Below are 13,089 nucleotides of genomic sequence, written 5' to 3' on the forward strand. Positions count from 1 at the left end.
CCAGTTACTGCCGGAGCAGAAAAGATGGCAAGCATGTCAAAGAAAGTAGGTCAAGCGGCTTGACCGGCACTTCTGTGTTTATGTCCATCTGAGGAGGGATAGACTGAGAGGAGAGGATGGGGTGGTAGGGGGCGGGGGGGGGGTGGGCTTAGGTAGAGAGCGTGCCCAGGAAGGAGACGGAATGAAGTGCGAGATGAAAATATCACCAGGAGAGGTGGCAGAAATTGGACGGCAGCCCGCGAAACACTGCAATGCCTGTAAAAGGAGGGCTAAGCTAAACTGAACCAGGCCCAGCTGCTGGAGTGGAGCACCTTGCCTGAAACCAACAGTGCTGGAAGGTCTCATAACTTCTGCCCGCCCGTGAGTTCCATAACTTTGCTTCAACCTTCGATAAGATCGTTTAGATTGTTTTTATTCACCCAGAGGCTTGAATCTAACAAAAATGCCCTTGGCACAAGGACAAGAAGAGCAAAACATCTTTTTTTAAATCCATCAGACCATCTAGATATTCTCTTATCTCCTCTGCTGCTTCTCTGTGGCTTTAGTCAAACGTTTGGCCTCAAAACCTTCAGAGGAATCTAAACATGTGGCCTAGTTTTGTGACCAGTGGTATTCAGACCCGAAAAAAAGTATACTCTACATCCATACGTCACGAAACCTGTTTATGTGCAGAGGGGTATGTATACGTATAACGTCTCCTGTGTCTCATCGCCGTGGCATAAGTCAGTGGTTGTGCTCGACCGAGGTGATACCACACCTCCCACAGGCAGCACAGCAGAAGATTGAGAGCTTGCTGAGTGGACCCACATGCTGCTTTGAGCAGAGTTAAAGGTGATTTCTTTTTTTTCTTTTTTTTTAAAAACCCCATTGATTTGCTGTGCGCGCTGGTGGCCCACTGACCTTGCCCTCACCCCCCATCTGTCTCCAATATCATAGCAGACGTCAGTGAGCAGTCATGCCCAGTTAATATATAGAACGCAGAATGGAGTAAAAAGTGATGAGCAAGCAGTTGTGTTTGTGGAAATGTAAGCCAACAGAGGTCTGGCCACTCACAAGCATATGTACATTATCTAAACTCACACATACACAAGAGATACATGATACTTAAACAAAAAGGCCTCATGTGGAAACACAGAAAACACTGAAGCTAGGGCCACACACACACACGCACACACAAACACACAAACGCACACATATATAGACGCCATATGAAATCACACAGACTCGCACATAGGCACTAGCCAACTCCACTCATGCATTACAGCATGAAGCCATGTGCTCCACAGCGGCACTTGAGCACTGCAGCACATGGCGGGACATCCTCTAGATTCTAGAACATTCTGTGGGTGGGATAAGGGGCCCATGACGGCAGCCAACCCATTGACAGATTACACCCATGCATGCGTTCGTATTGACTAGTGACGCACATTGGTGGAAAGAAGTCCACTGTGTAGCGTGGTGCTGGAGCAGGCTCCAAAGATACATCTGCATAGGGAGCGCCTGTATGTAGGGTCTCTGCTGTGGGAGTGCCAGAGATGGGGCCAGATAGTGTCTACGTCTGTGTGGGTCTCTGGAGTTCGGCTCACTGCTGTCTGCCAAAGAGGTATGCGAGCTGTATCTCCCCTCTGCGCCTGGGCTGGCCCCTGTCTGATACACAGACAGATAAATGCCATCCTTCATATGGAGCTCGATAGCCCTGACGGATGGCTCAGAGAAAACATGAAAGGCACGTCAAAGAAGGGGCAAAAAAAAACATTTTGAAGTTGATGAGTGCAGTAATAAAATAGCTTGACATAATAATATAGTGATATTTAAACAGCCATGGATAGAGTTGGATCATATGCAGTTTGATAGCCTTATTGTGTGGCAGACAGAGAAGGTTTTGCAAGCATAGCCTGAAAGTCTTTCCACCTCTCTGTGATGTAGTGCAGCACTACATAAACTATGAGTTTAAAGCTACAAGCTAGCTAGTTCTTGCCAGAGATTTGATAGCAACACTCAATATCAGCTGAAATCTGAGTTTCTCGCAGCTTTTAGAATTTGCCTTAGGATAGTGTGCATAGAGACAATGGCCCTCATTCTCGAACATTTTCTGAAGTTTCTTCTGAAATGTTTCTTACGGGCTTCGGAAAAACAACGTAAGCAAAAGACATCCGCCAAATTCATGCACGCTTGAAAATGTGGTCCTACGCAGCAGAAGTTTTCTGGGCTGTGCTCCCCCGGAAGAGTTTTCTTAAATTGAAAGCGCGTTCTCGTGCTCCTGAATTTGCATACATACACGCCCTGCCAGCTCCTTATAAGGGCACGCAACCGTAGTGACGTGTGCAGTCGGAATCGACCGAATCTACACGAAAGCAACTCGTAAACGAGTCATGTCAAAGCGGAAAGCGATCACCGTCGCGTAAACGCAGATCTAACTTCAACTATATATGTCTATGACTTGAACGGTGCAGAGATGGACTGTTGCAGGATGTAGATATGTCCATTCTATTCCACTATAGCTATATCAACGTGATTGAGTTTAGTGCTTATTTATTTATTCACTTACATTTGCAGTGTTCGTGTACATTACATTTAGTCATTTAGCAGACACTTTTGTCCAAAGCGACGTACAAGGGATAGAACAGTCAAGCTACGAGCAATAGAGACCTAGTGTAACAATAAATACTACTTTACATAAGAAATAGAAAAACGAAATAGGAAATAAAAACGAAGTGCAGGAATGTAACTGCTATAAGTGCAAGTTAAGCACTAGTCGAAGTGCCAGTTAGGAAGGGAGGTGCTCTCTGAAGAGTTGGGTCTTCAAAAGCTTCTTAAAGGTAGAGAGGGACGCGCCTGCTCTGGTAGTGCTAGGCAGTTCGTTCCACCAACGTGGAACTACTTGAAAATTCTGGATTGCCGTACTTGCACAGACGGCAGTGCCAAACGATGCTCACTAGACGAGCGCAGCATTCCGGTGTAGTCCTTTTATTTATTTTATGACATCACGGTGCCTCGTAGAATCATGACTATAGGCCTACATGTGAAACGTAATTGTTAATGATACTTTAATCCGAGGATCTGTAGAGTTGATGTGAACGCAATCACCAACGATTTCTCACAAATTCATTAACACAGAGAGTTTTCTTAAATGCGATTCCTCAAAAAACCACAAGATGGCCCACGGGGTCATCTTGTGGTTTTTTAAGGAATCGCATTTGAGAAAACTCTGGCCGAGTTACGACTGCTATTTCGAGTTCGGAAAGTCTTCTGAAATTCAGAGCAAATCCCAGATGAGAAAACTTTCATGAATGCCAAATGTTGTCCTCAATCCAATTCAGAAGAAATTCCTCTTAAATTCCTCTTAAATTCTTCTTAACTGCGTTCGAGAATGAGGCCCAATGTGTGATCTGCAATTAATTTCTTGCAGTTTTGACATGGCCGTGGGTGTTTTGACTGGGGTAGGGGTATGGAGGGCTCCACCCTGAACATGGTTTCTAAACCCCTATGACAGCAGGGGCACGCACTTACAGCAAAAGGGCCGCGGGTTGAGGTTGGAAAAAACGAACGAGTCCTAAACAACCTAAACAAGTACAGGTCCAATGTTGCATGGCAGTGCTCTTACAGCATAGTAACCTAAAACCAATCTATTCAGCCATGAGTTTATAGCTTACCTTTTACTTCTATAACATGGTCAGGCCCTACCGTTTAGCCGGGATAGCTAACCAAATTATTAAAATAACAGATATGTGCCTAACATGAACCGATCCAAAGAATGGAACAATGCATAGACCATCATAAAACTGTTTTTGATTAGGCCAGATTTGATCCGTTTGAAAATGTTAGCTGTTCAAATGTAGAAACAATGTTTAAGAAGAGCCATGCAACAACTGGGTTTTTTTGCGGGGGGGGGGGGGGGGGGGGGGGGTAAAAGTGGTAATAGGCTATATTTTCATCCCAATCTTTGCATTGTATTGTTTTTTCTTGTCAAAGGGGGCCTGCCATAAAACTTTTGGGAACCACTGTCCTTTTATCCCAGAGATGCTCCTGTCTGATAATGCTCAGTGGAGAGCTGAGAGACGGGGCCGCACCTCAAGGCTTTGACCCCAACAGGCAGTCCATCAAATCTGTTTGACCACCAGAAAGATAACGCCAAAGAATTTCGGCCTGTCATGGATCACTGTCTGTGCCAAAATGTTGATGCAATTGTGACAGACAGAACGAATAGGTGTTTGTGTCTGTGTGTAACACAATATGTATCAGGGAGGAAGAGAGCTTTCCAGGACTCTTCACCCCCTCCAAAAAATCCGGTTGGCAGACTCAAAGAGAAGAGTGTGGGAAAGGTGACAGGTGTTGGGGTCGCAGAGAAAGGCCTGCACCTGTCCCAGGCTTCAGCTCACAAGAGCCTGACAATGGATACCTGTCAAAACAAGCCTATCAAGGTTCCCCGCTCGTAACACAGGAGTTAAGCTTTTACTAGAGACATGCACACCAGAATGGGTGTCGGAGCAGAGCAGGGGGAGAGAGAGAGAAAGAGAAAGAGATGCTTAGTTGGCAGAAGACATTGAAAAGATATGTTAGCTACAGTAGGTGTGTGTGTGTGTGTGTGTGTGTGTGTGTGTGTGTGTGTGTGTGTTTCCAGCATTCAAGTCAACAGCAGGATCAATTCAATGTTGCATTCACTGTTTTGGTTTGGTTGCTATGAGGCCTGTGTGTATCACATGTAGTAGTTTGCACTGGAACTTCCAAGAAAGAAGAGTGCTCTCTTCAAAGTTAGTTCCATTCCGCTTGAGTTCACTAAACAGCACTACTAAATATAGGTTACTATAACAGTCCTGAGAACCAGACTTCTTTTCAAGTGGTCATGGTTGACTCAGTGACATCTGCCTACGCTCTTATCTGCCAAACACTGATCTTTTATGGGGGCCCTCATTTTGTTTGCTTACATTTTTCTCATGTCTGTTTTTTTTAATTATTTTAAAGTTTTAATATTGTCGGCCCCCCTAGTTTTTCAGGGACGAATCACCAGGCTCATTTCATTTTTCTTTGCCCTTCTCAGAATCGGCCAGTTGATTGTTTGGACAGTCCAGTTTTTTTGTGTCTTCTGACCTCACGTGTAACAGTTGGGGTCTGAGCTTAGACCAGTGTGGTCTTGGAAATAACCGAATGCAACAAAAGGGAAATATTTGCTTCAAGTGACCCCGCCCCCCTCCATCCCCCATCTCCAAACTAGTTTCCCAACCTCATTAGAATGTTATTACCCATAATTCTTTTCCTGGATCATTATCCAGAGTTCTCGTCCAGGCCCTGACCATTTGTTTTGAAACACAAGTCGTTCCTTACCACATTGCATGCGAGTGTGCCAGGGCTCACATGTGAATGTAGACACTTTCTAACGTAAACACACACACACACAGAGACACTGACACACTAACAGGCACACACACTTTCGCTCATACAATAACCACACACTATAGAAAACACAGCTCTGGTACCTACGAACACAGATGCAAGAATCAGACCGAAGACACACCGAAGTATTCTCAGCTGGACCTGCTGAACTTCAGAGCCTGTTTATGAGCTCCACAAGTCTTATATAACTTCTGTTTGTTGCTGTCTAAGCTAGGCACCGATCTTCTGATTAGCCCCTGTGCTTGCAGCTATCCGCTCATGAACACACAATCACTCATTTCTACACACTTCTAAATACTTTTGTCTCATCCAGTTAACCCAAGCAGTCAACTGTGGTCAGGACACCCACACTCCTTACCCACTCTTGCTATTCTGTTTCCCTGAATTCCTTAGCAACCACCCCCATAGACCACCCCCCCCCACACACACACACACACTTTCCCTTTGCTCTAGCTGGACGTGCCACAGTCCCTCCATGCCCTGACACAGAACGAGACGTAAAGCTAGAATGAGATTCAGGCGTGAAGGAGAGGACATCGATACCTTCCATACTGGGCTGCTCCCGGCGTGATGCCAACAAACATCAGGTCAAGTGTCAAACTTGGAGTTCAGAGGTCAGAACACTTGACCCCTAGTGCTGGGCAGCCGCAGCCCCTAGTCTATGTGTTATTCATCACAGTGATGAACGAGTCCTCTCTGATCTCCCCTTTGGTATTCCAATATTCACTGGTAATTAAGGGAACCCTCCCTAACAGATAGCATAGCATTATCCTCTTCATCTGTCTTACTCTGTCCTCCTTTCCCCCCCCTCCCCCCCTCTCTCCAGCCAGCTAACTATGTCTTATGGTCGCTTCTGTTGCCTCTCATACACACTCTCCAGCTCTTTATCAACCCAAACTCTACCTTCCTTTATATGACTTTCTGTCAGTGTATATAATCAGATCCCTACACAGTTTGTAAGCACATGGCATTGAGAAGACTGTGAAGTCTGAAGGCATCATGGTTAAACACCATCAAATGCCCCTGAACTCATGTGCTCTTCTTCACTAGTCTTTACCTCAGCAGGCATTGTACAGCTCTCCTGTCTCCTTTTCTCTGTTCTGTCATCAGTCTTTCTCTCCTCCTTGACGTGTATCACACTGAAATACCCCCACTTGTACCCTTCTTTTTTTTCATTTTCCACTGTTTGACTGTTCAATCTCACATCAGATAAGGCTTATGTGTGTCTGTATCTGTATGTGTGTGTGTGTGTGTGTGTGTGTGTGTGTGTGTCTATTCACATGTGTTTGTATATATATGTGTGTGTGTGTATGTGTAGCAGAGGGAATGAACTGAGCGTTTGAAGTGTGCCCCAGATAACAGAGAGGGAGGGTATGTGTATGTCGTGCCATCCGTCCTGCGGAGTGGGTTTCACTCCAATGCTCCAGTGCTTGACACTCCAAACACAGCCCGATCACTGCGATAAAGCCAGCTGCTGCCCAGCAGGTTCTTGTTGGATATCTGTGCAGAAACAACAAAAAAATACACAAGCAGAAGAAGCACAGATGTAACCATGGCAGTGAGGTGCCGTAACCATGGCAGCGGTGTTGGCGCTCATCTTGTAAACCTTGTTTCTGAGCGCCAGTAGCACCTGCTCATAAACATCACACAATGAACACTCTTTTAAAGTTCTCTCACTCCTATAAAAAGAAAACTCATTTTGGGGGAAGAAATAAACCTACTGTTTTTTTTGCTGTTCTCTCTCAAAAAGGCAGTGGATATATTGTATTACAGAGGTACATGTTTTGGCAGGGTAATGTAAGCAATGTAAGACGAAAGGTCATATTTTCTGCACCTTTGGTCCTATCATGTGTAAATGTGATTGACAACTGACCTGGAGTCAGTGATCTCTCTTCACAAGCAATCCAGCCAGGTGTTTCCGCTCATGGCATGGCAGATAAGCCAAACATGTATGACTTAGTGCTTATAGCAGTTCATATATGATGATGTGTTGCTCTTCTGCGTAGGCAGAGGGGGGCTTGTAGCAATTTAAAGTGCAGAGTGAGACTTGTTCTTACTGCTGTGTTAGATAGATATGTGTCACCATCTAGTGGTCAAAAGAAGAGTTGCTACGTAAGAAGATTAAATGTTGGTGTTGACCAAATTAGGACATACAAACGTACAACTTTGCCAGTCTGTATATTATTTTCAAGATGTGCAGTACACGGTTTTAGTGCAAACTGCTGCATTGTTATGGTGCTGTGATGACTTTAATTCACCAATACTAGCTTTTCATCTTCAGCCCTTACACTGGTGCTAATGTGTGTTGCACAAACAGGTGAGTCTGCATGCATGCTGATCACAGTTATTTTATCAGATCACATTGATGAAGCTCATGAATTATTATTATTATTAAAAAACATATACTATTATGATTTCAATTATTGACAGCACTTGATGTATGTATTTCACTAATGTTATTTGTTTTCTGGATAAATATCGCCACCAAGTGTTCATTTAAATGCTGCAAGAGAGATGTCCAGCATTGCTCTGTAGTCTAGGTGATACCTTTCAGCTGTGATTGGTAACTTTCTTTATTTTAACTTTCATGAAAATGTACTTTAAATTGATCAATAAAAGGAAGAGATGAAAGGTATGCTTGAAAGATTATTGCTCTAACCTTCATTGTGAGTTGTTATAGTGGTTTCATGATTTTGTGCCTGTCTAAATCACAGGGCATCCCAGGACCTCTGGGCTCACAGGGGCCCAATGGCCCACCTGGACGTGAGGGGGACCCTGGCATTGAGGGGGCGAAAGGACAGAAAGGGGACTATGGAAGAACAGGCGTCACTGGCCTTAAAGGATCTGTGGTAAGGGGATACTCTTGTGCGACTTGTTGATTCAAAGCAAGTCTATTCTAAGTCATTTTAACTTTTCCTAAAGACTTGCTGAAGTTATCATATATTGAGAATTGAGAATGTTGAAATGATATGAAATACAAATTGTATCAAGTATTTTAATACAAAATGCTCATGTTAATAATTATGGTAACTTTTATAAGTAATGTCAAAATTTGTGACTCTCTTCAGGGAATGACAGGAATTCCAGGTTTTTCAGGAGGCAATGGCATTCCAGTAAGTACTGCCCCCTTGTGTCTTGGAGTATTTTATTTCACTGCACTACTAGTTCGCCCAGTGGGCTTTGCTTTTAGATGTTTTCATACCAGCACTCCTCAGTGGGAAACGAGACCTGGAACTTGTTCATTTCTAACCTCTGATGTCCTCTCTGACGTCCAGGGACACCCAGGACAAGGCGGTCCGCGGGGGAAACCGGGTGCAGACGGCTGCAACGGGACGAGGGGAGACGGGGGGTTGCCAGGGACATCAGGCACCTCGGGCAGATCAGGATATCCGGTATGTGCCAGTCTGCCTCAGCCAGGCCTGTAGCGGAGAGGCTGTGGGAGGACATGCTGTAGAGGACAAATTCTAGACAGATTCAACATTGCAGCTCTTTTCCAATTGTCTTAATCTTCTATTTTTCTTTTCTCCTCCCCTCCTTACCTCTCTCTGCCTTCATTACTTCTTTTTCTAGGGACAACCAGGTTTGAAAGGAGAGAAAGGTGACGATTTGGATCTCCATATCTTCATGCGAAGGTTCCAGGTGTGTGTGTGTGTGTGTGTGTGTGTGTGTGTGTGTGTGTGTGTGTGTGTGTGTGTGTGTGTGTGTGATAGACAGATGACAGGCGTATGCTCTGCAGACCTTCTCAATTTACTCTGTCCTGTGTGTGTTTTAGGGAGAGCCTGGCCCGGCAGGACCCGCCGGATATAATGTAAGTTTGATCTGATTCATTATTCTCACCCCCGCTCTCTCCAACACGCACCAAGGGTCTAAGCTCTCATCTCTTTATTTAAAAGCATAAAATAAATTTTAAATTTAAGTATAATATAATAATATAAATATAATGTATTATATACATTTTTTATATATTATATACATTTTGACATTTGTTATTCACAAGTTGCTGGATTTCCTCCAACTCCACCTTTCTCTATCTCTCTTTCTCACCACAAGGGGGCGCCGGGTGACCCAGGATGGGTGGGGCCTAGAGGTACTCCAGGGCCACAGGTAAATCTGTTTCTCCAAACACACACAGACACAGACACACACACACACACACGTACAGATAGAAACGTAGCAACAGATGATCATTGATAAACTTTCAAAGAAGACATCTTTCAAGGAAGGTGAAGGCCACTTTCTGCAATGTTTCCCTTAATTTCTCACCCAATGTTGCACCTTCATAACTCACCCAATGAGGCCATCTTGTGGCCATCCTGTGATTGTTTGAGGTGAGGTTATGATATTGAGCATGGCTAATTGATCAGGAAAGGCTACATTTTAAAATATAAAATGAAATGAGTCATTTACACACACACACACACACACACACACACACACACACACACACACACACACACACACACACACACACACACGAACATACTGCCACAAATGTGTGCATCTGAACTGCCCAAAGCAATGTTGTAACCACTTGTTGATCTTAACTGTCGTTGTTTTGTTATTTATCTTAGGGGCCAACTGGTTTCCAGGGACCCAAAGGCGAAAAGGTAAACTAGCTAATCCCCGTGCTAGCAAACATTACCAAGTGAATCAAGTGCACTGTATTCACACTGAACACAGAGGTTCAGGTTGAGAAAAAACTCTGCTGGGTTTATGTATACTTTTTCTGTGCCCCTGTTATATGCTCTTATTCGGATGTCTAATGATGTCCTTCTGTTTTCTGTTCTCTTTCATCAGGGGACAATGACCCAAGTGATCAGGGGAGAGAAAGGAGAACTGGTGAGTGATACATAGCTGTTTTAACATCACAGAGAAGCAGAAAAGGTATGATACTTTTTAACAGTTTAGCAGATAAGACAATTTCCACCTTTGGGACCTTTGGCTATTTATGTACTACCCAGTGTGAATGTACCGAAAGTGCCACGCTAATGTAATTTGATTCGTATGACTGAGTGAACATGGGGCATCAGGCAGTGCTGTAATGACCTCCTTTCTCCACAGGGGGACATTGGCGAGCCAGGGATTCCAGGGAACCTCACCTACCCGCACAGCCAGCTCCCCTCTCCATTGCTCCCAGTGAGTCTAGAAAACACACTGAAGAGTTTCTGTGAAATTCGATATTGATATAGATTTTGAAATTGAAATAGGATTTTTTTAATTATGAGAAAAACACTGTGGGTTGTCCTCTGGGGATTAAAGATTGGGCCAGGTACACTGTGTATATTATTTCTGTGTGTGTGTGTGTGTGTGTGTGTGTGTGTGTGTGTGTGTGTGTGTGTGTGTGTGTGTTGGGGTGTGTGCGTGCGTGTGTGTGTGTGTGTGTGTGTGTGTGTGTGTGTGTGTGTGTGTGTGTGTGTGTGTGTGTGTGTGTGTGTGTTTGTTTATGTGAATCAGTTCTACAAGTGAGAATTTCAATTATAATCTTCAGCACCACTTAGTGAAAGCATTTAGGTGAAATCTCTGCTTGACTAAGCCTTCCAAAAACTCTTAACCGTCCCCAGGGTCCCGATGGTGCAAGAGGGTTGAAAGGTCAACGTGGAGACAACGTAAGCACACCATGACCAAAAGCTGATTTTTTAGCAGATTTCAATTTCAGGGTATTTTTTAACTAGTAGAGATTATAACAGTGCACAGTTGCTTGAGACATGACTCGATGCGAGGCTTACACTCTCGTCTCTAATTGTATTCTAGGCTGACAACAAAGGAGAAGACGGTATCATGGGGATGCCAGGACCACGGGTAAACTTTGGACATATGTTGTTGTATAGGGTGGGGCAGTGGAGTGTCCTTGTTTGTGCACTTGAGAGTAATAACATGCATTGTAGTGCACGCCCTGAGAGATGGGGACGCACACCAAAGACTGACTGATTAATGAATGTCAGACCAGACAGAGAGGCTTGACTGCAGAGTGAGATTTGAAGATTTGAAATTAACTCTGGGTCATATCTTGCTTTCTTTCAGGGCCTGCCTGGTTTGAATGGACAGCCAGGACTAAGGGTATGATCTGTTTCTCTGGTGTGTGTGTTTGTCTGTGGGGGGGGGGGGGGGGGGGTCCGATGTCTAACCTTTCTCATTTGTGGTCATTGCCTAGTATCAATAAGGGAAGTTAAGAAGTTGGGAAGTTAGTATAAGTTAGGAAATGTTGATGAACTTGGCTTTTTAGCTAGATCATATGTGGAATTGTTTGTCATGTGGTACATGGGATTGGTTAATCAGTGAAGCAGTGAGTCACTAAGTCACCATTTCTTCTCTGTGTAGTGCCAATGCTGAAGTACCGTGTCTTTTCATATACAGCTATATCAGAATATGCGCTGGCCATTTTAATGACTCATGCATCACGGAGTAAACCTCCTGTTGATTTAATTGCAGGCTTTTTTTTGTCCTCAAAGAAAATGAGTACAAATTAAATGGAACCGCTAAATCTGTAGGATCGAAATCTTGCACTGATTTCCAAATGCCTTGATTGCCAAAGACATTGTGAAAGATAATGACAAGGTATGTCTTCCCTGCTTTCACCATCTAGGGTGAACCCGGATATCCTGGCTTTTCTGGAAGACGAGGACAGAAGGTTTGTTTGATCACATCTACTGTCCAATCTCTCATGCACTGATGACAGAGAAATGTGTGTAGTAAAGACCTTGTTATCTATTTGCGAAGGCCTTTAGGATTAATCAGTGCAAATACTCGTACTATCATACTCATATTCATACTTACAATTCTCATACTTTAAATGTACAGTTCATACTGATGTCACATGACGTGTCCAGGCATCAGATACCAGCATATAGTAAATGCTACCGCTAACGATCAGATACCAGCACATAGTAAATGCTACCGCTAACGCACTGAATTAGCACATAGTAAAATGCTACCGCTAACGCACTGAATTAGCTCAAATAAAAATATCTGCATCAAATTTTTTTATTGTGACTTAAGAGGTGAGGAGATTCCTTGTTTGGTCATTCTAAACTTAACATGTTATAACTGTATGTGTGTGTGTATGTTTGTGTGTGTGTGTGTGTGTGTGTGTGTGTGTGTGTGTGTGTGTGTGTGTGTGTGTGTGTGTGCATGGTCATAGGGTGCGATAGGAGAAGCTGGCGAGCTCATCTACAGTGATTCCTTTGGTGGGCAGCGAGGAGGTGAGACAGATGACTAGATCTAATCAGAGACAGTTCTATAACCTTTTTCTATTGGATCTCTGAGTGTGAATGGTCTCAGTCAACATCTAATAATGCTGTTGAAATGTTGCCTATATGTGTCAGCCCCTTTCCTACTACGGACATGTTTATATCTTCAGACCCATCTATTTTCCTGGGCTTACGGGTCTATGGTACCTGTTTATCCATGCATGTAGTCTTTAATGATGTATTTTGCATTCACATGATCATTTTATTTTCACATGATTTATTGACCATTATTAGTCTGGATTGATTTCTCTGATTTCACTTCACTGTACAGGACTGTAACTGTGTCTGTCCCTCCTTCCTCAATATATGTACTCCCTTGTACGTCGCTTTGGACAAAAGCGTCTGCTAAATGACTAAATGTAAATCTAATGTGTCCTTTCCTTGGTCATGTTTCCATCTGATGTCCATCTCTTCTTTCACCCTGTCTTTTTCTTGTGCTCTCCGTCTCTGG

The 13,089-nt window shown here is 43.8% G+C and overlaps 1 protein-coding gene across 2 annotated transcripts in view; it reads left to right on the top strand.

The window, feature by feature from the left end:
- col4a2 (collagen, type IV, alpha 2) overlaps window positions 1–13,089 on the top strand; it is a 64,315-nt gene that overhangs the window by 35,171 nt on the left and 16,055 nt on the right. For both annotated transcript variants that reach the window (XM_031584939.2, XM_012819691.3), the window contains exons 5-18: window positions 8,106–8,240; window positions 8,460–8,504; window positions 8,667–8,783; window positions 8,962–9,030; window positions 9,164–9,199; window positions 9,442–9,495; window positions 9,963–9,998; window positions 10,189–10,230; window positions 10,453–10,527; window positions 10,953–10,997; window positions 11,143–11,190; window positions 11,413–11,448; window positions 11,975–12,019; window positions 12,530–12,590. In XM_031584939.2, the coding sequence (XP_031440799.1) occupies window positions 8,106–8,240; window positions 8,460–8,504; window positions 8,667–8,783; window positions 8,962–9,030; window positions 9,164–9,199; window positions 9,442–9,495; window positions 9,963–9,998; window positions 10,189–10,230; window positions 10,453–10,527; window positions 10,953–10,997; window positions 11,143–11,190; window positions 11,413–11,448; window positions 11,975–12,019; window positions 12,530–12,590 (844 nt within the window). The remainder of the gene's footprint in view (window positions 1–8,105; window positions 8,241–8,459; window positions 8,505–8,666; window positions 8,784–8,961; window positions 9,031–9,163; window positions 9,200–9,441; window positions 9,496–9,962; window positions 9,999–10,188; window positions 10,231–10,452; window positions 10,528–10,952; window positions 10,998–11,142; window positions 11,191–11,412; window positions 11,449–11,974; window positions 12,020–12,529; window positions 12,591–13,089) is intronic.

The sequence above is a fragment of the Clupea harengus genome, chromosome 2 (genome assembly GCF_900700415.2).
Source record: "Clupea harengus chromosome 2, Ch_v2.0.2, whole genome shotgun sequence".
Classification (NCBI taxonomy): Eukaryota; Metazoa; Chordata; class Actinopteri; order Clupeiformes; family Clupeidae; genus Clupea; species Clupea harengus.